Consider the following 27,184-nt stretch of genomic DNA (forward strand, 5'->3'; position numbering starts at 1 on the left):
AAAAGATTTAATTATTTAATGTACTTGAGGACACTGTAGCTGTCTTCAGACACACCAGAAGAGGGCACTGGATCCCATTACAGATGGTTGTGAGCCACCATGTGGTTGCTGGGAATTGAACTTAGGACCTCTGGTAGAGCAGTCAGATGCTAAGCCATCTCTCCAGCCCGGAATGCTCTTTTCTGCCTAACATTTTTATTATGGTAAACTTCTAATGTAATCAACTCTGGAGAATAAATCCATTAAGGCCAGGAAGGTTTCCATAGAGGAAAAGCAAAACCAACCAATCAACCGACAAACACAGAAATAACAAAGTCACTACATCTGCATCAGATGCATTGCTTTGACATACCTAGTTGAAGCTGTTTCTTATTTATTACGATCTTGATGTAATTTTCTTGAAATCCAAAGGTTTCAGCTATTCTATAAAATAAATGCAGAGTGAGCTCCAGAGAGCAAGCTTGTTACCTACAACAGAGACTTATGAGGTCCACTTTCCCCACTTTGTACTTTCTACCCACGGACACCCTGGCCCCCCGCCCACCGACCAGTAAGCACCACTTTACACTAAAGCTATATAGTGGGTGGCTGCTGGAGGCCACTGAGACAAGTCCTTTTAAAACTTGTTTCTGAGTTGAGGACTTCAGGGCTGTCCACTTGAGCAAGAGTCAAAAACATGCCTGCCATACTTGCCAGCATCCTCTGAAGACCCTGAAACTGGGCTTACCCTAAACCACTGTCTACTGAATGAGTGGCACTTCCTGGTTCTCCTTAACCCTGATGGAAGATGAAGAAGTGAGACAAATAAGCTAAGGGACCCTTGGGATGGTTGGCCTTTGCTGAAGGTCACAGCAAGTGACCAGCACCAAAGGAATGGAATTATAAACCATGTGTTCTCTAGGTGCAAGGCTGGCTCCTGCTTCCTTCCATCCCTCAGCCACTCCTACAGTTGGGCACTTCCTGTGGGGCACCACGCTGCAGTCCTCTGAAAGCTGCACTAGCTCTAGGAAGCTCCCATGTTACCTGTGGAGCAGTGTGAGCCCAGCAGCCTGTCAGCCCGCCCTCCAGGCTTCATTTTCTCTGCTATAAGGGGGACAGGCCAGCTGCCTCGCTCACAGGATGGCTTGAGGCATTAGAAGCAGGGTAAAGGGGTAGACCTGTAGGGACGGACGCACTGCTCAGATACTCACTTACTCCTCAGGTCTCTACCAGTGACATGCAAGCGGGTCTCCAACAAGCTTTTCTTATCCTGTTTCAAAAAGAGAAAACAAAATGGACATGAGTGAGACACTCCTTGGACCTGCTGCCCTGCATGTGAGGTTGTAAGGTGCTGTCAGGATGAAAACACAGGGCTCTATTTAAGCACCAAAACACTGCCTGTAAGGAGAAGCAGCTGAACACAGTCCAGTCTAGACCAACAGGGTGACCTGACTGTCCTAGGGGTGCAACAGGTAGAGCTGCTCAGTGGGATCTGTCACATGCCTGCCATCACTATACTGGAATGGAGAGGTGGCTCAGTGGATAAGAGTTACACTCCTCCTAGAGCGGGCCTGAACTTTCTTCCCAACACCCATTCCCTCCAACTCAGAGAGCCGCCTGCTTCAGCCTCCCAAGTGCTGGAATTGAAGGCTTGTGCCACCCTCCCCCTACCCCCCTGCAGAAATAAAACCATTCAACACATGGAACTCCTTGGCATTCTGCTTGTAGATTTACAAAACAGCAGCTTCCTGGACATGGTAGCAAGAGCCTTTTAATCCTAGCACTTTGGAGGCAGAGGCAGCAACCTGATCTACGTATGGAATTCCAGGACAGACAGAACCACACACAAAAAGATCCTGACTCAAAAAGCCAAACCAAGCAAACCAACCACACAACTGCTCCTCAGATGAGCACAGCATGGCGGTCTTAAAGCTACTCACTTTCCGGAGCCTCGGAGGCAGGAACACCTCAATCGTAGCAATCCCAGTTGTGCGGTAGTGCTCATTCCCAGTGCCGCGCTCAATCGCTTTGCATCGGATTTCCTCTATTATGTTTTCCACTTCATTTTCACAGCACTCTAGCCGCTCGGAGTACCTCTTAGCAAGGTCCTATGAGCAGAAACCAGAAACGGAGCTCAGTGGAGGGCCAGTGCAAAAAAACCAAAAAACAAAATATATATGTGTGTGTGTATGTGTGTGTATAATAAACACTATATATATTTATTATATATAGATAGTATATATGTATATTTCCCAAAGCAACATAATTCTTACCAGCAGATACCCCCACTGTACTGAAACTCAATCTGGGCTCTCAAGGATATTCAGGGAGAAATGAAAACACTTATAAATAGTAAAAATAGCTTGCTGGTCAGAGTGAGAGTAACTGGGACTATTCCAGAGAGATGGAGGGAGGCTGAGACTCCTGTGACCTTCATAGACTAAGAAATTAGTTTAGGAAGCAGTCAACTAGGGCTGTGAAGACGATGACTAATGGCCAACCAAGGCTGATGCCTTGAGGTCAATCTCTGGGCCCTACAAGGTGGCAGGAGAGAACCAAGTCCTATAATTGAATTCTAACCTCCATAAGTGTCTCATACTCGCATGCACACACACGGCTACTTTTTTTTCAAAGTTGTAGAGGCTGGAGAGATGGCTCAGTGGCTGAGAGGATCTTTCATTCTTAGAGGACCTGGGTTTGGTTCCCAGCACCCACATGGTAGTTTACCACCACCCACAACTCTCATTCTGGGGGTTCAAATGTTCTTCCTCTGACTTCCAAGGGCACCAATCATGCTTATGTTGCATATACACAGGCACATAAACACATGCACTCATACATAAATAACTGTAAAAAAAAACTTCTTAAAATAGTGAACTGTTCATCATCATTGGATGGGAAGTTTTTTGGGGGGGGGGGTTGTTTTGGTTTTTTTTGAGATACAGTCTCACTACATAGCTCTGGCTGTCCTAGAATTCACTCAGTAGACCAGGCTGGCCTTGAACTCAAGAGATCTACCTGCCTCTGCCTTCCAAGTACTAGGATTAAAGGTATGAGCCATCACTACCTGGCTGTTGTTTGTTTTTAATTTTTTTTAGGATTATTTTATTATTTTGTGTATGAGTGTTTTGTTTTTTTGGTTTTTTGGTTTTTTTTGCACGCACGTCTGTGCACACGTGTGCCCAATGCCCAAGGAGGTGGTGTGGGTACTGAGAATTGAACCTGGGTCCTTGTAAGAACAAGTGCTCTTAACTATTGGGTCAACTCTCCAGCTTCTTTGTTTTTTCTTTCAGTGATGGCATCCTCATCATAATACATTTTAAATAGGCATCAGGAGAAGGCTGGAAGAATACCATATCACTGATGTTTACTATGTTTTTAAAAATATACTCTCTGAGATAGAGATAGAATCTCATCTAGGCTGGTCTTAAATTCGCCATATAGCCAATGATGACCCTGAATTTCTGATCCTCCTGCATTAACTTCCTGGGTACTACAATTCCAGGCATGCCCACCATGGTTTATAAAATTGTCTTCTTTATGCTGTGACCAATGACAGACCAAACATAAGCTCAAGTGCCACTTTAAAAAGGGCTTATTTTCAATTTATTTGTATCAGTAGAAGTGCATGTGTACATGTGTGTGCAGGTTCCTATGGAAACCTTCTAGAAGGCAACAGATCCCCTGGACCTGGAGTTACAAGCAGTTGTGAGCCACCAATATGGGTACTGGGAGCTGAACTGTGGTCCTCAGCAAGCTTTTAACTGCTGAGTCATCTCTTTCAGAGCAGAAGAGGCCATTTTAATGTCCATGTTGCATGTGTGGGAGATGCTGGTGTGAATAAGTCTACTGTGATGCCAGTCCTGTAAGCACAGGACACGGCATCAGCACAGCACATAAATACTGTTTCATGAGAGTGAATGGCTGCAAAGCCATCTTGGTTTCATTAGCTGTGCTCCTCTGACTTTTCTGTAATAGTTTACTATGAAGTATAGCATGTAATTATTAAAAAAAAATGTATGCTATTGACGGCTACTCTCCCTCCAGCTGTGGAGGTCTCCCTGCCCCCACAGCTATCCCCAAGCGGTGGTCTACCCAGTTCCCTAGCCAAACCACTGAAGTGTTCAGATTCCCAAGCATCTGTCCCCTATGGCTAGTCTGTCAAGACTTTCTGGAAACCCTGAATCCCGTATAAAGAAACCTCCAGAGGCTTGTAATTTGTTAATTCTCAACTCACAAACACCCACACAAAAAAATTCAAAACTCAATCGATATTGATAAAAGCTGCACACCTAGACTGGACAAATTGCCCTACATTATTCTATTGTTCTTCTATGATATCCATAGCCACCTATGGCTATTTCAAGCCCTGTGGATCCAGTACGTCTTCCTTTTCTAGTATAGGTCTTGTCTCCTCTCTCTGTCTCTCTGTACTGTCTCTAAAACTCTCAGTCCACTTCTTTTCCCACTACCCAATCACAGGCTCTAGTCTTATCTTTCACCGGCCCTCACCTGCTTACAGACAACAACTTACACTGAAGTAGTGTGGAGGCAGCAGCAACCTCAGCCTAACAGGTGTGAACCAAACTCTTGCCTCAGGCGCATCACCCCAACTCTTGGACGGCCCCAGTGGTGAAGGAGACTAAGTATACAATTGACTGTCCTTGAACTGGTGACCCTCTTGCCTCAGCCTCCAGAGTGTTAGAATTTCTGGTGCGTATGACTAGGCTCGGTTCTATTTTTAATCCAGGAAGACATATTATTTTTATCACTATAAAACATGAAATTTTTGAAAATAAAACACCTTAACAATCAATTTCAGGGCCAGTAGGATGGCTCAACAGATAAGGTCCCTGTCAAAACATGGCTGACAACTTTTCTATTTCCAGAGCCCACATAGAAGGAGAGAACCAACTCCTGCAAGTTGCCCTGATTCCCCATGTGCACCCCATCCCCCACCCACCCCAAGTAAATAAATGTACAAAAACATTACTTTCTAAAACTTCTAATGTCTCTAGAGCATGGTGGAGCACACCTGCGATCTAAGCACTGAGGAGGCAGAGAAGGAAGATCCTATGGATCCCATGGATCAAGGTCCTATGGAGTTTGAGGCCAATCCAGGCCTCATGAGACCTGTTTCAAAAAGCTAAAACAGAACACACACCAAACCAACCTAATAACCAACTAAACTCTAGTTACCTAGAGAAGGTTATTTTTTTCTCCTGATAGCAAGTAATTCTAACATTAACTTGGGACAGTTCACTGGTGTCTTGGGGCAGTCCTACAGAACACCCCATGTTGGTATTCTAAGCTCACCCCCACAGCTACTTGGGAACAGCCAGATAGGCTCCGCCCCACAGTTGCCTGGCAACAGCCAGCTGTGCCTGCTGGTATAAGGGGCTGCTTGCCCCTTCTTCTCCCTCTTGCTCTTTGTTCTTCACTGCTCTTGCCCCCTTCCCTATCCCTTCTCTCTATCCCTGCTACCCCTTCCCTCCATGTGCCCATGGCCCGCCTCCTTTCCTCTCTTCTACTCTTCTTCTCTCATTAAACCTCTCCATGTGGAACCATGTTGGCTTGGTGTGTTCTGCCTGGGCACAGGCGGAGACTTAAACCCTAAGACCCCATGTCAGGTACCACGTGCCATGCACCAGTCTCCAGGCCACACTCACTGACTGACTACTACAAAGTATGGGGTCCCATGTTCGACAATTTACTACAGTGACTCAGAAATCAGAACAAGGTCTGGGATTCTAACTTCCCACAAAGCTACAAGTGAACAGAGTCCCTGCTCTAGACGGTATGCCACCCTCACAGCTCCTGGGTGTTTAATGTAGGTCTCAGGAGCCGTCATTTACATATCTTTAATGGAGGCATGCTATCAGGCATGGCTGATTAGATCCTGGGCCACCGATGTCTATGACATGATTGGCCCCTGGAGGGTGACATGGAAAACATGCAGCTTCTAATCAAGGCTTCTCCCTTCTGGCAGCCACCCTTCCTCCAAAACTGTTAGGATGTTAGATGCTCCTGAAGTCCTAACCATTCTCAAGAGTGTTAGCTCTGCCAGTCTATTACAATGTCTCAAGCCAAGATACCACAGCAAGCAAGATCAAATGGCTTTAAAAACAGCACATTCGTGTCACGGTTCAATGTCTTCCAAAGGCTGTGGTAAAGGCTCAATGCGTAGATGCTACTACTGGTAGGTGGAAGATCCTAGAGGGTTGGGCCTTCCCCGGTTATCGGACAGCTGGACACAACCTCCCTTTCAGTTTCCTGGTTTAGGAAATGAGAGGCTGCCTTCACACTGGGCCTGAGGCAGGAGCTTGGTTCACACCTGGTTGCCTGGTCTACAGGGCTCTGAAGTTGCTGCTGCCTCCCTCCACACACTTCACAGTAAACTACCTCAGAAAAGGCAGAGGAGCACATGCTAACTGAACCAAGGCTGGTTTTTCATTGCTCTTGCCCCCTTCCCTATCCCTTCTCATGAAACAGGACATGCCATACAGGATTGTGTGTCTTGGTGCACAGTCCTCATCTCTGCCCTGAGGCTTGTCACAGGGTGCCACCCCAGACAAAGTCCCAAGGCTTCAGGACCACTCAGGCTTGAGGAACTTCCAGAACCATAAACCAAAATAACCTTTTTCTCTTTATAACTTAATTCTCCCCAGCTACTGTATTATAGTTAATATGACTAGTACAATGCCTGGGAAGTCAGGTAACATAAAAATGAAGTGGCAGCTTGTGGGGAGTGGCTTGGTAGCAAAGAGCTTGCATACCCCTGTGTGAAACCCAGGGCGCTACTTCTGGTGCTGAAAAAAATTAAGTAGGAATTTGTTCATTACTAATGGTTTTGGTGCTTCCCAAAATTTCCACAGCTGTGCCTAGTAATTTCTGGTGACTTCAGAATAGTATTTACTATAAGTAGGTTTTCACACTGCAAAAGACTTACATGTTTAAAAAAAATACAGGTGGGATTGCAAGCTGGTACAACCACTCTGGAAATCAATCTGAAGTTTCCTCAGAAAATTGGACATTGCACTATCTGAGGACCCAGCTATATCACTCCTGGGCATACACCCAAAAGATGCTCCAACATACAGCAAGGATACATGCTCCATTATGTTCATGGAAGCCTTATTCATAATAGCCAGAAGCTGGAAAGAACCCAGATGTCCCTCAACAGAGGAACGGATACAGAAAACAATGACATCATGAAATTCACAGGCAAATGGATGGAACTAGAAAATAATCATCCTGAGTGAGGTGACCCAAACACAAAAAAATCACACATGGTATGCACTCACTGATAAGTGGCTATCAGCCCAAAAGCTCGAATTATCCAAGATAAAATTCACAGACCACGTGAAGCTTAAGAAGGACAACCAATGTGCAGATGCTTCAGTCCCTCTTAGAAGGGGGAGCAAAATATTCACAGGAAGAGATATGGAGACAAAGTGTGGAGCAGAGACTGAAGGAAAGGCCATCCAGAGACTGCCCCACCTGGGGATCCAGCCCATACACAGACACCAAACCCAGACAGTATTGCTGATGCCAAGAAGTACAAGCTGACAGGAGCCTGATCTAGCTGTCTCCTGAGAGGCTCTGCCAGAGCATGACAAATACAGAGGTAGATGCTCACAGACAACCACTGAACTGAGATAAGAACAAGGTCACCAATGAAGGAGTCAGAGAGAGGACTGAAGGAGCTGAAGGGGTTTGCAACCCCATAAGAACAATAATACCAACCAACCAGAGCTCCCCAGGGATTAAACCATCATCCAAAGGGTACGCATGGACAGACCCATGGCTCCAGCTGCATATGTAGCAGAGGATGGCCTTGTTGGGCATCAATGGGAGGAGAAGCCCTTGGTCCTGCCAAGGCTCGATGCCCCAGTGTAAGGGAATGTCAGGGTAGGGAGGTGGGAAAAGGTGGGTGGGTGGGGGTACACCCTCATAGAAGCAGGGGGAGGGGGAATGGGATAGAGGGTTTATGGATGGGAAATCACAAAACAGGATAACATTTGAAATGTAAATTTAAAAAATCCAATAAAAAAAAAAAAAAAAGAGGGGGTTGGGGATTTAGCTCAGCAGTAGAGCGCTTGCCTAACAAGCGCAAGGCCCTGGGTTCGGTCCCCAGCTCCGAAACAAAGGAAAAAAAAAAAAAAAAAAAAAACAAACTCAAGAGAATAAATAGAAGCCAAGGTGAGATTGTAGAATGTTACTTTTTACTTATCTAATAATAAAACTATATTTTCTGAAAAAAAAAATACTGAACTGGAGAGATGGCTCAGTGGTTAAGAGCATTGACTGCTCCTCCAGAGGTCCTGGGTTCAAATCCCCACAACCACATGGTGGCTCACAACCATCTGTAATGGGATCTGATGCCCTCTTCTGATGTGTCTGAAGATAGCTACAGTGTACTTATATATAATAGACTTATAAATAAATCTTAAAAAAATACCTTTAAGGCCAAACCAACTTCTTTATTTTCTTCAGTATATGGAGGTTTCCAAAGTTGAATTCTGTCTTCCCTTAGAAACTGGGTCAGTTTTGCTTGAAGATATTTCTTCTGCGCCATCCTTGAAAGTAAAACTGTAAATCAATAAAACCCGTATCACATTTTAAAATGCTTCACACATTACTTAATCCACTGAGGAACCTCAGCTACTGGATCCAATTACATGCAAGGCAATATAAATTTTTATTGTTGTGTTTTGTTTGTGCTTTTTAAGACAGGGTTTCTCTGTGTAGCCCTGGCTGTCTTGGAACTTGTTCTGTTTCTGTAGACCAAGCTGACCTGGAACAAAGATCTGCCTTCCTTTGCCTTCTGAATACTGGGATTAAATCTATAACCAGCCCATTGTACAATGTCTACTTCCAACTTGCTAAGATGTAACAAGGAGTAACATACTCTCATGTTTCTTATGGAAGAAGGGAGCAAACCAGGGCATTCTGCATTATAATTCTAGGCCTCTGCTCTGCTCAGTAGCAGCCCAGCCCTATCTCTCCATTTCTTACCCTGTTATTATCATAAAGACAGGGAAAGGGGCTGGCCAGACAACTCAGGGGTTAGAGCTGTCATACTTCCAGAAGTCAGTTTGGTTCCAAATATCCCCATGGAAGTTCACAATCATCTGTAATATCAGTTCCAGGGGAATCCAAGGTCCTCTTCTGGTATACATACATACAGGCAAAACACCCATACCCACTAAAAAAAAAAAAGGTAATTAAAAAAAAAAAAAAGGACAAGGCAAACCCTTTAGTAACCCAATCTATACTTTGTAAATTCTCTCACACTTAGCCACTTTAATTCAAAACCTAAGACTAAGCATAGAGAAAAGCTAGTCTGAACTATGAAGCATCAGTACTAAATGTTTATATAGCTGAACTCTGAAAATAAAGTTAGCTAGGGGGCTGGAGAGATGGCTCAGCTGTTAAGAGCACTGACTGCTCTTCCAGAGGTCCTGAGTTCAAATCCCAGCAACCACATGGTGGCTCACAACCATCTGTAATGAGATCCAACCCCCTCTTCTGGTGTGTCTGAAGACAGCTACAGTGTACTCACATATAATAAATAAATAAATCTTCCCCCCTAAATAAATAAATCTTAAAAAAAAAAAGTTAGCTAAGTATGGTGATGCACACCTTTATTCCCAGCATTTGGAGGGCACAGACAGGTAGATCTCTGAGTTCCAGGCCAGCCTCGAGGAATCAATCAATAAATAAAAGAACGTACAGCACTGCACCATTTCACTTTTTGTTTCTTTATTTGTTTAGTTTGAGAATTGCTTGTCTTCAAGATTTGTTCCTTGGTTTTGTTTTCACTGGTACTTCTGAGAAGTCCCTTTACTGCTGGGAAACTCCAGGCTCCAGGTTTGTAAAACCACAAAATGAGCCCGGGCCAGAACTGGCATGGGACAACCGCCTACAATAGGGACTCTAGTTTGTCTCACAATTCCATGCTGCACGTCCTCAGCATACAACTTTCCATTTTTTACATAGGAGGTGTGATGGCATTGCACAGGAGCACAGCTATTCCACAGGGTAGGTGGGGCTACTGAAAGCATTGCACATGAGCACTGACAGCATGCTGACGGCATTGCACATGAGCACAGCTATTCCACGGGGTAGGTGGGGCTGCTAAGAGCCTGCGGCAGCTGGAAGAAGTAGTAAAGTGTTTCAAGGTTTGCCAGATTAAACACAGTAGGAAGCTACTCACTCCTCACTGGTGAACATGAATTCCAGAGAGTGGAACAATACGTGGATTGATATAACTTAAATATCGTCCTTCTAAACACAATCCACCTCATCTTCAATACAAGCGTGGTGACTTAAGCATTATTCCATAACCACACTTTTAAAAGGATGCCCAGATCTATCTGAGAGTGAGAAACAGGTCATCAGGATGGCACATGGAGTGAACATTGTGTGTATTTATGTCAGAGAGGGAGAGAGGGAGAGAGGAAGGGAAGAGAGAGAGGGTGAGAGACAGGGAGAGAGGGATGGGGGAGGGAGAGAGAGACGAGGGGAAGCAGAAAGACAGAGAATATGCTGTGTGCTTTCACTCATAAGCTCACCACAGGCACTTAGGAGCTTTGCAAATACAAATCTCTTAAACCACCAAACACAGGATTCAAATTTATAGAAATTCTGAGAAAAAGATCACTGCAATCTCCTAAGGAGGGTGGCAGGGATAATTTACTAGTACCCAGCTATTCAGAAGGTTGAAAACAGCCTTTCAACTGTATCCAGTCCTTTGTCTGAAAAAAGGATATTACAACCCTTCATCTGTGCCCACACTGTTGCCAGGTCTGCATCACATAAGATTTTTTTCCTTTTTTTTTTTTTCTTTTTAAAAAAAAAAACCATGACAGAGTCTCAGTACTGAGCTCTGGCTGTCCTGGAACTCACTATGTAAACCAGGCTTAACTTGAACTCACAGAGATCTCCAGTCTCTGCCTCCCAAGCTCTGGGAGGAGGGTGTGCCACGCCCAGATTAACCTAAGATTTAATGTTTAACGAAATTAGACCACCGAAGCCGACCATAGTTATGCTCGCCTTTAGCGAATTCCAAGACAGACAGAGCTATACAGTGAGACACTATCTCAAAAAAAAAAAAAAATTAAACCACTGTATTGAAACGTATGAAACTCCAACTACAGGCAACAGAATGACCCATGTTAGGTCAAAAGGAAGAAAATCTAACAGCCCAGTTTTCAATTTTAACTGGAGAACTGCGTTTCCTGTCTGTCGCTGGGCGTTCCACATCATACAGCAGAAAATACTTGTCATGAATATCAGAGCTCTGAACCGAAAGTGAAACGTTAGGAATCAACGCTGAAAAATATCACTTTCACTTGTCAATCAATCGAGACTGCCTACAGCCTTACGCACATTCAACACGTTCCCTCTCGGGGAAATAACACGCAATTAGGGCCTCCTATTTAAAAGTAAGGGCAAGGGAAGGGGCAGGGACAGTGTGGGTCCAGAAAGCTCGCGTTCTCACCCAACGCCATCCACTGTCTGCACGTCAGCCCAGGCAGTCAGCTCATCCTAGCTCAGGCTGGCGGCCGGTATCCTTCCCTTTCCCTCAGCTCTACCGCGACCTCCTCCCGCTTCCGCCCCAGCCTGCCCCGCCGGGTTCGCCCGACCACTCCTGCCCACCCAGCCGACGGCCGCCTCAGCCGCGCTGCCAGGCCGAGGCCCAAACCCGGGTCGGTGCCCGCCGCAGCAGTCTCACCTGCGCCACCACCGAGCCAGCCGAGACCAGCCAAATGCCCGGATGCGGCAGAGGCCGCCGTTTGTTTTCATTCCGGGTGAGGCCGGCCCCGCCCCCGGCTCCGCCCCCTCGCGCCGTCCGGAAGGCGGGTCGTGGGCGGGGGCTACACGGAGGGGTGGGGCCGAGGGGCGAGCTGAAGGCGGTGGGAAAGGAAGGAAGCCCGGAAAACGCGACTTGGGGGCGGGGCTAGTACTTAGTGGGCGGGACTGTGTGGGGCGGGACGATCGCGTAATGGAGCTAGGGAGAGTGTGGGCAGGGCGGGGCTGATGTAGAGGAGGGAGGTGAGGGGCAAAGTGGGTGGGGCGAGGGCCAAGATGAGGGTCAGGCAATCTGTGGGCAGACCTGGTAGTTTGCTGGTGGAGCTGATCTGGGAAGGGGCGCGAAAGAAGATGGAGGCAGGGCGGGCTGTAGGTGGAGCTGTTAGGTTGGAAAGGCGGGGCTAAAACTAGTCTTGGGAGGTGGGAGAGGGGCAGAGGAGGCCTGGTGAGGCACTGCAAATCTAATAGTGCTCCAGGTCCACTCCCAGACACAGTTTTTCTGAGGTCAGAGGAAAATGAATCTGGCTTTATTCCACAAAAGCCTTGACAGAGCAAGACCTGTTTTCCTGAACATTTTCTCGTCTTCCCTCTACTAGGCCCAGGGGGTCCCCCTAAACTGAAGGATCCGCACACCACCCTACACAATCCCACCAGGATCCCCTCTCCTGTTGAAGTTAGGTAGGCTACCCATGCTTCCAGCAGCTTCTGCTACTCAGTTCTGCCCATTACCACCATGGGTACAGTAGATATGGATGTCAGCTTTGCTCAGTGCTGTGAAAAATACCAGTATCTAGGAACAGGCATGTGTCCTTATATCTAGGAAAGGAAACAATCCAAACGGGAATAAAAAATGAGGTATGTTTTTAATACTGTGAGAAAGGAAACAACGCTCTGGTGTTGAGATTCATCTTGCTGCAGACTGTGAGGAGGTCTGATCTAGCCTGCAGGAGCATAAGCAACCAGGAACCCCAACAGGGAGCTTGCCAACTGCTAGCCTGCCAGTGAAGCTACATTGATCATTCAACACCTGCTTCCCACGCACATACGGGAGAGCCCAGCACAGGCCCACCAAGTCAGTCCAAAAATGGCCTCTGTGAATCAGGAGCTAAAGAAGTTATTATAAGGTTCAGATTTGCAAGTTGTTTGTTATGCCTCCCAACTGACACAGCTATCAGAACCAAACAAAAGAAAGTGAATGTGTGATGGTTTATATATGCTCAGCCCTGGGAGTGGCACTATTAGAAGGTGTGACTTTGTCGGAGTAGGTGTGTCACTGTGGATGTGGGTTATAAGACCCTCACCCTAGCTGCCTTTAATTCCTGAAGAATGAGGCAAGCAGATTTCCTGAGTTCAAGGTTAGCCTAGAACAAAGAAAGTTTTAGATCCAGGAATGCCAGTACATACCTTTAATCCCAGCGTTTAGGAAACAGGTATGAGCTCAAAGACAGTCGACAGAGCAAGTTCCAGGACAAGTCAAGCTTAGGCAGTGAAGGAGTTGGAAAACAGAAAGCTGATGATAATGTAATAGATCAAGGAGGCCATGTTCTAACTCCTGCAAGCAGCAGAGCTCGGCAGCTTGGCCACATGGCTCTGGTTTTAGAGTCAAGAACAGAAGGGACTACTGGGACAATTGATGCTGGTTAGCTGGAGTTAAGAAATTAGGTGTGAGTAAGAAGAGATCAGCATGGGCTGGAGAGATGGCTCAGTGGTTAAGAGCACTGACTGCACTTCCAGAGGTCCTGAGTTCAATTCCCAGCAGCTACATGGTGGCTCACAACCATCCGTAATGAGATCTGATGCCCTTTTCTGGTGTTTCTGGAGACAGCTACAGTGTACTCATATACACACAATTAATAAATCTTGAGAGAGGGAGAGAGAGAGAGAGAGAGAGAGAGAGAGAGAGAGAGAGAAACCAGCATCACTGAGGTTATCGGGGGAGTGTTTTCTGAGAGCACAAAGAAGCTGTGTTCCAGAGATAGCCAAGGTTGTACCTCATGCTGCAAGCTGTACTTGGTAATGTGTGAGAGTCATCCAGATAGTACTGGTTTTGAAGGCATGAGCATGAGCAGCTTGGCACTAGACATTGGTAAAGGTGCAGCCTCAGTTGCAGTTGATGGCCCAAAACTGAAGGGGTCATTTGAGATTTGGCACCATGAAGAGAGCCAGGACCGTGGCAAGATCACCAAGAACAGCAACGGCAGTGGAGTGGATCAACCTGAGCTTAGAGAGCTACAGCGGGCAGAGCTGGAGAAGAGACATCAGCCCTTTGGAGGAGCCCAGAAGATCATGGGTGGATCCCAGACTTTGAAGCGAGAAACTGTAACATTGAAGTTGCACTGGAGACCCAGGATGTTCAAGATGCCAGAACCATGATCTATCTACTGAAGAAAACTGCTAACAGGGAGTGGAACCAGCCCAGGAGAAAGAAGTTTGTTGCAGTCAACAAAGATGAAAAAGGATTTGGAGATCTGAAAACTGCTTTGACATCAGACATGCAGATGCAGAGTTTGGAGTTTGCCAAATGGTTTCCTATCTTGACTCAGGGATTACAGTTAAGTGATTGGATGGATCTCAGAAGAGACTTTGAACTTTTAACATGGTTGAGATTCCTATAGACTATGGGGACTTTTGAAGTTGGACTAAATGTTTTGCATTATGCTATATTTAGGTATGGCCCCCCCCATAGACTCATATGGTTGGACAAGCCTATGGGGGCCAAGGAGTGGAATGTGATGGTTTGTATATGCTCAGCCCAGGGAATAGCACTATTAGAAGGTGTGTCCTTGATGGAGTAGGTGTGTCACTGTGGGCATGGGCTTTAAGACCTCACCCTGGCTGCCTAGAAGTGAGTCTTCCACCAGCAGCCCTCAGATGAAGATGTAGAACTCTCAGCTCCTCCTGTACCATGCCTGCCTAGATGCTGCCATGCTCCCACCTTGATAATGATGGACTGAACCTCTAAACCTGTAAGCCAGCCCAATTATATGTTGTCCTTATAAGACTTGCCTCGGTCATGGTGACTGTTCACAGTAGTAAAAACTTAACTAGGATAGAGTGTAAACCCAAAAAAATGGTATCTGTAGGTAACTATTTCCACTCTAAAGAAATTATTAAGGCATTGTCTTTCCTTCTTTGCAACTAAATAACAAACTTACTGTGCAAAGTGAAACTTGATTCTTGCCTCCCAAAGATCCTACTGCTGTTTTTTTGTATATGTAGATTGGTCTTTCTGTACAGAATTTAAAGTTTTTTTCATGGGATTGAATAGCATGAATTTTCATTTTTAAAACAATATTATTGTGATTTAATGCATATGGATCATAATATTCAAATTCGAGTTATATGATTCAGTGCTTTTCAGTATATTTTTTTAAAGATTTATTCATTTATTATATATAAGTACACTGCAGCTGTCTTCAGACACATCAGAAGAGGGCAACGGATCCCATTACAGATGGTTGTGAGCCACCATGTGGTTGCTGGGAATTGAACTCAGGACCTCTGGAAGAGCAGTCGGGTGCTCTTAACTGCTGAGCCATCTCTCCAGCCCGCTTTTCAGTATATTTGAAGAGTTGACCATACATAATCACAAAAAATTTTAAAACATTTTATCACTTTTTAAAAAGATTTATTTATTATGTATACAGTCTCTTTTCATGTATGCCTGCATGCCAGAAGAGGTCATCAGATCCCATTACAGATGGCTGTGAGCCACTATATGGGTGCTGGGAATTGAGCTTAGACCTCTGGAAGAGCAGTCAATGCTCTCATCCTCTGAGCCATCTCTCCAGCCCATTTCATCACTTTCCAAATGAACCCAGAACCCACGATGTCAGACCCTCCTGGGCTCCCTCAGTTTTTGCCCTCTGCTGAGCCTTGCTGACACATGTGGAAACTTTTGTTTTTAAGAAAAGAACATCTTGGCTTTTGCTGTTTGGCCGATGGGCGGTAACACCATTGAGTCAGTTCCTGTTTTTATTCTGAGAATGTAACTTGTTTTTCCATTTCCATGTTCCTGTTTCTATCCTGAGAACATTTCTTTTCCATTGTGCTTCTGGGGTTTTTCCACCCTGTGAACTTGAGATATATATATATCAGTAAAGCTTTTGCATTCTCATAGCACGAATGACCCGAGTCTCTGTCTTCTGTTAAATCCCCCAGGCCTATGCCTGGTTCTTGGTACCGTGGCGCCACCAAGTGGAGGTCCCTACCAAGATAAGGAAAGTGAAGAGCCTCTGATGGGATCATTCCAAGAAGCTGGCCGGTGAAGTGAAAGGAACGTATTGGCTCAGAAGTTTAGTTCGCAGTAAGTAAAAGGGTTGTGCCATGGGAACCTCAAGTTCCACATTACAGCTAATAGATCAGATAGTAGCTCTGCTCAAGCAGCAGGGAACAGAGATAAAGGTAAAAACAGCTAAAGAATTTATTAAAACTTTAGAAAAGACTAGTCCCTGGTTTGTTCATTCAGGAGTACTTAGTATTCCTGATTGGGAACATGTTAAGACAGATTTGCAGAGGACACTGCAAAGAGATGGCCCTGAGAGCATTCCTGTCACCATGTTCTCTTTGTGGATATTGGTCAAGGATGCTCTCTTGAGCACTAACGCTAAGAGAAAGGAACAAATGTCAGAGATAGAAAGAACATTCAGAGCGTCACAGGATGATGCCTCTCGCAAGTCTTTACAAATCTCAGATTCAGATCAGGATTCAAGCTCAGAGGAGGATGAAGAAGAAACATTAGAAAAAGAAATAGAGGCTGGTTGCTGCCGCTGCAGAGAGCCCCTGGGCAGCACCCCACGAGCGAACCTGAGCCTCGGGACCACAGGTAGGACCAAATTTTCTGCTGCAAGAAAGCTGCCTGGTGAGCTTGGGACACACGGAAGCAGAATTTCTCTAGGACCCCGCACGGTCTGTGTTTACCGGAAGTCCCACACCCGCGGATCCCGGCCCGCAGCAGCTCTCTGCTCCCAGACCCGGTGAGAGAGAGACCCAACCGCCTGGTCAGGTGGGCACTCCTGAGGCTGCAGAGCAGAAGAGACCACCAACACTGCTCACCCCTGCCCACATCCCTGGCCCAAAAGGAAACTGTATAAGGCCTCTGGGCTCCCGTGGGGGAGGGCCCAGGAGCGGCAGGACTTCTGCGCCTGAGACACCGCCGGATCCTGAAAGAAACAGACCGGATAAACAGTTCTCTGCACCCAAATCCCGTGGGAGGGAGAACTAAACCTTCAGAGAGGCAGACAAGCCTGGGAAACCAGAAGAGACTGCTCCCTGCACACACATCTCGGACGCCAGAGGACAAAGCCAAAGACCATCTGGAACCCTGGTGCACTGAAGCTCCCGGAAGGGGCGGCACAGGTCTTCCTGGTTGCTGCCGCTGCAGAGAGCCCCTGGGCAGCACCCCACGAGCGAACCTGAGCCTCGGGACCACAGGTAAGACCAAATTTTCTGCTGCAAGAAAGCTGCCTGGTGAACTCAAGACACAGGCCCACAGGAACAGCTGAAGACCTGTAGAGAGGAAAAACTACACGCCCGAAAGCAGAACACACTGTCCCCATAACTGACGGAAAGAGAGGAAAACAGGTCTACAGCACTCCTGACACACAGGCTTATAGGTCAGTCTACCCACTGTCAGAAATAGCAGAACAAAGTAACACTAGAGATAATCTGATGGCGAGAGGCAAGCGCAGGAACCCAAGCAACAGAAACCAAGACTGCATGCCATCATCGGAGCCCAATTCTCCCACCAAAACAAACATGGAATATCCAAACACACCAGAAAAGCAAGATCTAGTTTCAAAATCATATTTGATCATGATGCTGGAGGACTTCAAGAAAGACATGAACACACTTAGGGAAACACAGGAAATCATTAATAAACAAGTAGAAACCTACAAAGAGGAATGGCAAAAATCCCTGAAAGAATTCCAGGAAAACACAATCAAACAGATGAAGGAATTAAAAATGGAAATAGAAGCAATCAAGAAAGAACACATGGAAACAACCCTGGATATAGAAAACCAAAAGAAGAGACAAGGAGCTGTAGATACAAGCTTCACCAACAGAATACAAGAGATGGAAGAGAGAATCTCAGGAGCAGAAGATTCCATAGAAATCATTGACTCAACTGTCAAAGATAATGTAAAGCGGAAAAAGCTACTGGTCCAAAACATACAGGAAATCCAGGACTCAATGAGAAGATCAAACCTAAGGATAATAGGTATAGAAGAGAGTGAAGACTCCCAGCTCAAAGGACCAGTAAATATCTTCAACAAAATCATAGAAGAAAACTTTCCTAACCTAAAAAAAGAGATACCCATAGGCATACAAGAAGCCTACAGAACTCCAAATAGATTGGACCAGAAAAGAAACACCTCCCGTCACATAATTGTCAAAACACCAAACGCACAAAATAAAGAAAGAATATTAAAAGCAGTAAGGGAAAAAGGTCAAGTAACATATAAAGGGAGACCTATCAGAATCACACCAGACTTCTCGCCAGAAACTATGAAGGCCAGAAGATCCTGGACTGATGTCATACAGACCCTAAGAGAACACAAATGCCAGCCCAGGTTACTGTATCCAGCAAAACTCTCAATTAACATTGATGGAGAAACCAAGATATTCCATGACAAAACCAAATTTACACAATATCTTTCTACAAATCCAGCACTACAAAGGATAATAAATGGTAAAGCCCAACATAAGGAGGCAAGCTATACCCTAGAAGAAGCAAGAAACTAATCGTCTTGGCAACAAAACAAAGAGAATGAAAGCACACAAACATAACCTTACATCCAAATATGAATATAACGGGAAGCAATAATCACTATTCCTTAATATCTCTCAATATCAATGGCCTCAACTCCCCAATAAAAAGACATAGATTAACAAACTGGATACGCAACGAGGACCCTGCATTCTGCTGCCTACAGGAAACACACCTCAGAGACAAAGACAGACACTACCTCAGAGTGAAAGGCTGGAAAACAACTTTCCAAGCAAATGGTCAGAAGAAGCAAGCTGGAGTAGCCATTCTAATATCAAATAAAATCAATTTCCAACTAAAAGTCATCAAAAAAGATAAGGAAGGACACTTCATATTCATCAAAGGAAAGATCCACCAAGATGAACTCTCAATCCTAAATATCTATGCCCCAAATACAAGGGCACCTACATACGTAAAAGAAACCTTACTAAAGCTCAAAACACACATTGCACCTCACACAATAATAGTGGGAGATTTTAACACCCCACTCTCATCAATGGACAGATCATGGAAACAGAAATTAAACAGTGATGTCGTCAGACTAAGAGAAGTCATGAGCCAAATGGACTTAACGGATATTTATAGAACATTCTATCCTAAAGCAAAAGGATATACCTTCTTCTCAGCTCCTCATGGTACTTTCTCCAAAATTGACCATATAATTGGTCAAAAAACGGGCCTCAACAGGTACAAAAAGATAGAAATAATCCCATGCGTGCTATCAGACCACCACGGCCTAAAACTGGTCTTCAATAACAATAAGGGAAGAATGCCCACATATACGTGGAAATTGAACAATGCTCTACTCAATGATAACCTGGTCAAGGAAGAAATAAAGAAAGAAATTAAAAACTTTTTAGAATTTAATGAAAATGAGGATACAACATACTCAAACTTATGGGACACAATGAAAGCTGTGCTAAGAGGAAAACTCATAGCGCTGAGTGCCTGCAGAAAGAAACAGGAAAGAGCATATGTCAGCAGCTTGACAGCACACCTAAAAGCTCTAGAACAAAAAGAAACAAATACACCCAGGAGGAGTAGAAGGCAGGAAATAATCAAACTCAGAGCTGAAATCAACCAAGTAGAAACAAAAAGGGCCATAGAAAGAATCAACAGGACCAAAAGTTGGTTCTTTGAGAAAATCAACAAGATAGATAAACCCTTAGCCAGACTAACGAGAGGACACAGAGAGTGCGTCCAAATTAACAAAATCAGAAATGAAAAGGGAGACATAACTACAGATTCAGAGGAAATTCAAAAAATCATCAGATCTTACTATAAAAACCTATATTCAACAAAATTTGAAAATCTTCAGGAAATGGACAATTTCCTAGACAGATACCAGGTATCAAAGTTAAATCAGGAACAGATAAACCAGTTAAACAACCCCATAACTCCTAAGGAAATAGAAGCAGTCATTAAAGGTCTCCCAACCAAAAAGAGCCCAGGTCCAGATGGGTTTAGTGCAGAATTCTATCAAACCTTCATAGAAGACCTCATACCAATATTATCCAAACTATTCCACAAAATTGAAACAGATGGAGCCCTACCAAATTCCTTCTACGAAGCTACAATTACTCTTATACCTAAACCACACAAAGACACAACAAAGAAAGAGAACTTCAGACCAATTTCCCTTATGAATATCGACGCAAAAATACTCAATAAAATTCTGGCAAACCGAATTCAAGAGCACATCAAAACAATCATCCACCATGATCAAGTAGGCTTCATCCCAGGCATGCAGGGATGGTTTAATATACGGAAAACCATCAACGTGATCCATTATATAAACAAACTGAAAGAACAGAACCACATGATCATTTCATTAGATGCTGAGAAAGCATTTGACAAAATTCAACACCCCTTCATGATAAAAGTCCTGGAAAGAATAGGAATTCAAGGCCCATACCTAAACATAGTAAAAGCCATATACAGCAAACCAGTTGCTAACATTAAACTAAATGGAGAGAAACTTGAAGCAATCCCACTAAAATCAGGGACTAGACAAGGCTGCCCACTCTCTCCCTACTTATTCAATATAGTTCTTGAAGTTCTAGCCAGAGCAATCAGACAACAAAAGGAGATCAAAGGGATACAGATCGGAAAAGAAGAGGTCAAAATATCACTATTTGCAGATGATATGATAGTATATTTAAGTGATCCCAAAAGTTCCACCAGAGAACTACTAAAGCTGATAAACAACTTCAGCAAAGTGGCTGGGTATAAAATTAACTCAAATAAATCAGTTGCCTTCCTCTATACAAAAGAGAAACAAGCCGAGAAAGAAATTAGGGAAACGACACCCTTCATAATAGACCCAAATAATATAAAGTACCTCGGTGTGACTTTAACCAAGCAAGTAAAAGATCTGTACAATAAGAACTTCAAGACACTGAAGAAAGAAATTGAAGAAGACCTCAGAAGATGGAAAGATCTCCCATGCTCATGGATTGGCAGGATTAATATAGTAAAAATGGCCATTTTACCAAAAGCGATCTACAGATTCAATGCAATCCCCATCAAAATACCAATCCAATTCTTCAAAGAGTTAGACAGAACAATCTGCAAATTCATCTGGAATAACAAAAAACCCAGGATAGCTAAAACTATCCTCAACAATAAAAGGACTTCAGGGGGAATCACTATCCCTGAACTCAAGCAGTATTACAGAGCAATAGTGATAAAAACTGCATGGTATTGGTACAGAGACAGACAGATAGACCAATGGAATAGAATTGAAGACCCAGAAATGAACCCACACACCTATGGTCACTTGATTTTTGACAAAGGAGCCAAAACCATCCATTGGAAAAAAGATAGCATTTTCAGCAAATGGTGCTGGTTCAACTGGAGGGCAACATGTAGAAGAATGCAGATCGATCCATGCTTATCACCCTGTACAAAGCTTAAGTCCAAGTGGATCAAGGACCTCCACATCAAACCAGACACACTCAAACTAATAGAAGAAAAACTAGGGAAGCATCTGGAACACATGGGCACTGGAAAAAATTTCCTGAACAAAACACCAATGGCTTATGCTCTAAGATCAAGAATTGACAAATGGGATCTCATAAAACTGCAAAGCTTCTGTAAGGCAAAGGACACTGTGGTTAGGACAAAACGGCAACCAACAGATTGGGAAAAGATCTTTACCAACCCTACAACAGATAGAGGCCTTATATCCAAAATATACAAAGAACTCAAGAAGTTAGACCGCAGGGAAACAAATAACCCTATTAAAAAATGGGGTTCAGAGCTAAACAAAGAATTCACAGCTGAGGAATGCCGAATGGCTGAGAAACACCTAAAGAAATGTTCAACATCTTTAGTCATAAGGGAAATGCAAATCAAAACAACCCTGAGATTTCACCTCACACCAGTGCGATTGGCTAAGATCAAAAACTCAGGTGACAGCAGATGCTGGCGAGGATGTGGAGAAAGAGGAACACTCCTCCATTGTTGGTGGGATTGCAGACTGGTAAAACCATTCTGGAAATCAGTCTGGAGGTTCCTCAGAAAATTGGACATTGAACTGCCTGAGGATCCAGCTATACCTCTCTTGGGCATATACCCAAAAGATGCCTCAACATATAAAAGAGACACGTGCTCCACTATGTTCATTGCAGCCTTATTTATAATAGCCAGAAAATGGAAAGAACCCAGATGCCCTTCAACAGAGGAATGGATACAGAAAATGTGGTACATCTACACAATGGAATATTACTCAGCTATCAAAAACAACGAGTTTATGAAATTCGTAGGCAAATGGTTGGAACTGGAAAATATCATCCTGAGTGAACTAACCCAATCACAGAAAGACATACATGGTATGCACTCATTGATAAGTGGCTATTAGCCCAAATGCTTGAATTACCCTAGATCCCTAGAACAAACGAAACTCAAGACGGATGATCAAAATGTGAATGCTTCACTCCTTCTTTAAATGAGGAAAAAGAATACCCTTGGCAGGGAAGGGAGAGGCAAAGATTAAAACAGAGACTGAAGGAACACCCATTCAGAGCCTGTCCCACATTTGGCCCATACATATACAGCCACCCAATTGGACTAGATGGATGAAGCAAAGAAGTGCAGACCGACAGGAGCCGGATGTAGATCGCTCCTGAGAGACACAGCCAGAATACAGCAAATACAGAGGCGAATGCCAGCAGCAAACCACTGAACTGAGAATAGGTCCCCTATTGAAGGAATCAGAGAAAGAACTGGAAGAGCTTGAAGGGGCTCGAGACCCCAAAAGTACAACAATGCCAAGCAACCAGAGCCTCCAGGGACTAAGCCACTACCTAAAGACTATACATGGACTGACCCTGGACTCTGACCCCATAGGTAGCAATGAATATACTAGTAAGAGCACCAGTGGAAGGGGAAGCCCTGGGTCCTGCTAAGACTGAACCCCCAGTGAACTAGTCTATGGGGGGAGGGCGGCAATGGTGGGAGGGTTGGGAGGGGAACACCCATAAGGAAGGGGAGGGGGGAGGGGGATGTTTGCCCGGAAACCGGGAAAGGGAATAACACTCGAAATGTATATAAGAAACACTCAAGTTAATAAAAAAAAAAAAAAAAGAAAAAGAAAAAGAAATAGAGGGGTTGGGGATTTAGCTCAGCGGTAGAGCGCTTGCCTAGCAAGCGCAAGGCCCTGGGTTCGGTCCCCAGCTCCGGGAAAAAAAAAAAAAAAGAAATAGAGGAGCTTAAAAGGAAGATTAATAAATGCATGGTTGTTAAAAAAAAAATCAAGATCTCATCCTCCTAGTAAAAATCCCTTCTTTAAAGAAGAGGGAGCTCCTGCTCCTCCTGCCTTTGAACCCTATCCTTCCTTGGAGTGGTGTTATGGAGAGAAGGCTCCAAGGAGAGGGGTAATTTTTCCTGAGCCTTCCCCTGGACAGGGAGCAGTGTTTCCTGTTGTTGAGGACCCAGACCCCAACAAAATATTGTCAATTATTAGACAATATGTTCCTCTGAGTTTTAAGGATTTGAAAAGCCTGAAAGAAGCAGTCTCTGCTTATGGTCCCCTTGTTCTCTTTATTTCTGCTATTTTTTTTTTTTGTTCTTTTTTTTCGGAGCTGGGGACCGAACCCAGGGGCTTGCACTTCTTAGGCAAGTGCTCTACCACTGAGCTAAATCCCCAACCCTATTTCTGCTATTTTTGAATCTTATGTTATGTCCAATTTGACTCCTGGAGATTGGCAACAATTATGTAGGGCAGTGCTGTCTGGGGGAGATTGTCTCATATGGAGAGGAGAATGTTGGGAGCAGTGCTCCCAGACAGCTCAGAGAGATGCTGCTGCAGGATGGGGGAGGGACATCTTACATGATATGGGAGTGGTGCTTACCACTGAACCCCAACCAGTGCAGAGGATGCTTATGAACAGGGATTTGCCCCCAGGAAGGGTTTGGGGAGGTAAGACAGGGTAATCTTCAACCTGTGTCTGATGGGGAACTGGTTGTTCAATCCCATACAGATGGGATGGGATTGCGAGGTTTGTCATGGGGACCACTGCTAAGTTGCTTCCTATCCTGTGTAGAGCACTGGCCCCTTTTCTTTGAAAAATTGGAGGCAGCATATGGACTTTTGCAGGAGCAGTTACAGGTGGGACACATTGTTCCCAATGTTTCTTTGTGGTCCTCTTATATGCCTGGATGCTGCTTCTCTGATGTTAAGACAGGGGTAGCGTTTAATTCCACTACCCCTTAGAATACATCTATCACATTTGAAGGTTCCCTTAAAATTGAAAATAGTAGGTTTAGTAAAATTTTTAATATCTCCTCCTTCACCTGTGTAATTCCTCCATTTTTCTTTGTGGTTTGGAATGGTACCAATGCTGGAGATAGTTTTGTTATCTACAAGAGGAATGTCATCTACATGAGGCTGCTGGGGACCAAAGGACTCTACCCTGGTTGTCTTCTAGTCACTCGCCATGAGGGGCTGATTGAAGGTCAACCCCAACATGCTGGAAAATAAACCTCTTGCATTTGCATCAAACTCCGTTCTCGTGTTTCACTTGGGGGTCTCCCAGTAGTTAAGACTCACTTGGAGCCTTACACAAGCAGTTTTTTGGAGGTACAGGCTACACCAGCAAGGGTACAGTTTAAACTTATTGGCTAAGCATATTGACCTTTGAATCAATTGGCTAGCAGGCATATGACATGCATTCGAACTCTATGCAATCACACTAGGACACTAGGGTCTTTTTATTCAAGCTCGAGACACAGCAGAATGGGAGGCTGAAGCCCCAAGCTCTCTCAGCAGGACAAGTTATTATAGGAAATGATAAGCAAACAAGGGGGTTTCTAGCCTGGCACACAACTGATTGGGGGGACTATTATGGAATTTTGTGGCTCTTTAAAATAATTGCCTGGTGCTGGGAGCAAAACTGTAAACTTCTGCTTTCCTCCTGATTGGTAGTTGTGAGGAAATGAAGGGCTAGGGGCAGGCCTGTAAACTGGAGGCTCAAGTTTGTTGGGGAATAACCTGGGAACTTGTGTTAGAGAGTTCAATCTTAAGTCCGGTTCTCTAAGATGGAGTCTGAACCCAAGATCTGGTCTCTCATTCCTCCCTTTCTTTGGCAACTACAAGGTCCAATAATGGGGCTTTCTGGAGCTTGTAGGCTTCTTTGTTTAGATTTTGGAGGGAGTAATAGTGATTCCTCATGACCCTAAGATGAATAGTCCCAAGTCTTTCTTTCATGAACTGGACCAATCTCTTTAGAATGTCGGGACCAAAGGTAAGGAGCAGAAGTAAAATGAGCAGGGCACCCAGTAGGGTAGATATCACATGGTCAGCCATGGGAACCTGTTGAACTATGGTTTAAACCAGCTTTGTGCCTGTTCTCTTTCTCTTTTTTTTTTTTTTCTGTTACCCAGGCCCTCTCTAACTTTGGCCACTGACTCTTTGACTATTCTAGAATGGTCAGCATAAAACCAGCATTCTTCTTTAAGAGATGTACACAGCCCTTCTTGTGGTATAAACAAGAGATCTAGCACCCTCCTATTTTGGAGTACTACCTCTCCCAGGGAGCCCAGAGATTCTGGGAGGAGAGAGACCCCTTTCTCTAATCTCTGTATATCAGTGTCTAAGGCCTCTCTTAGACCATCATAATGTTTGTTTTGCAACATCAAGGAGGCTACCCCAGTTCCAGTGCCAGCCATTCCCAATTCTGTGAGAACTGCCTGGGTTACAACTGAGACTGGTTCTCACTTGGCTCTTGGGGCAACTAAACCTGAGGTTCCACGTAGGAAATCTAGGACTTAGTCATCTGTGTGATAGATGACCCTGGGTAACAACTGGCCAAGTACACAGAATTCCTTGTCTGGTATAATATAGGCCCATAGGCACATGGGGTAAGCCCTGCAATTCATGCCCACAAGGCCCAGGTGCATGGTTATAAGTATTTATCATTGTCTAGATTCTTCCTGTAGGTCTGATTACAGGGGTGGCTATAGGACTCAAGTGAGCTTTAAGGTCAGCTTGGCCTCACCTCGTTGCCATATGCACTCAGTGCGGTTCTCAGTTTCAGTAAAGTCTCCAATCAGGGCTATGTCTTTAAAGTAGGGTAGCCATATCTCATAGGACAGGCAGCATGACTCAGTTACCTCAGGTCTGGATGCATTGGTCACCCGAGAAGACTGAAGCATCATGTTCCAGAGGGGTTAAGACTATCATCACGGGGTTGGGGATTTGGCTCAGTGGTAGAGCGCTTGCCTAGGAAGCGCAAGGTCCTGGGTTCAATCCCCAGCCCCGAAAAAAAGAAAAGAAAAGAAAAAAAAAAGACTATCATCACTCAGTCTCTGCATTGTCCTTGTGGCTTGAGTTGGGGCCTTGTTCCAAGCCTGCAGAGATAGTGTAGGTGGGGGTTTAGCCAGCAGGACAATGGGGCCAAGAGCAGTGGAAGTTGTCTGAACATAGAATGGGATAGTGAGCAGGACTCCAGGGTCTTTACCAAAACCATAAAGTCTCAATCCCTTGCCTTCCCGGTAGTCCAGTCAGCCTCCCTACCATCATCTGTGAATCTGATAACAAGAGGACTGCATTACTCCCCATAGCCTGGGTATTGAGCCTAGTCATGGTGAGAAGGTCCTTACTAGAGGGCTTCCAGATTATCCATCCAGGGGATTCGCATCCCCATGCCACACAGAAGAAGATCTCAGGGTCTCCACATTTATTGCATTGTTCACAGCTCTGGGAATGTCCCAGGCAGGCATAAAAAGCCTGGTGCCGGGCTGGAGAGATGGCTCAGTGGTTAAGAGCACTGACTGCTCTTCCAGAGGTCCTGGGTTCAAATCCCAGCAACCACATAGTGGCTCACAACCAACTGTAATGGGATCTGATGCCCTCTTCTGGTGTGTCTGAAGACCGCTACAGTGTACTTATATACAATAAATAAATAAATAAATAAATAAATAAACAAACAAACAAACAAACAAACCTAAAAAAAAAAAAGCCTGGTGCCTAGTCTCCCATTAAACCAATTGTGTGATACAGCCATAATCCACAGGGTCGGGGGTTGGGGATTTAGCTCAGTGGTAGAGCGCTTGCCTAGGAAGTGCAAGGCCCTGGGTTCGGTCCGCAGCTCCGGAAAAAAAAAAAAAGAACCATAA

General features: G+C 44.7%; 1 protein-coding gene across 4 annotated transcripts in view; it reads right to left on the reverse strand.

Annotated features, from left to right (window-relative positions):
• Positions 1-11,915, reverse strand: part of Nub1 (negative regulator of ubiquitin-like proteins 1) — a 30,888-nt gene extending 18,973 nt beyond the window's left edge. The window contains exons 1-5 of one of the 4 annotated variants that reach the window (XM_039107214.2): positions 11,720-11,915; positions 8,441-8,558; positions 1,920-2,087; positions 1,191-1,249; positions 353-423 (exon numbers count right to left, since the gene is read on the reverse strand). In XM_039107214.2, coding sequence (XP_038963142.1) covers positions 353-423; positions 1,191-1,249; positions 1,920-2,087; positions 8,441-8,558; positions 11,720-11,790 — 487 coding nt within the window. In that variant the 5' untranslated portion in view covers positions 11,791-11,915. The other 3 variants (XM_063285691.1, NM_001013925.1, XM_039107215.1) reach the window with 3 other exon arrangements.
• Between the last annotated feature and the right edge of the window lie 15,269 nt (positions 11,916-27,184).

Source organism: Rattus norvegicus, chromosome 4, assembly GCF_036323735.1.
Source record: "Rattus norvegicus strain BN/NHsdMcwi chromosome 4, GRCr8, whole genome shotgun sequence".
NCBI lineage: Eukaryota > Metazoa > Chordata > Mammalia > Rodentia > Muridae > Rattus > Rattus norvegicus.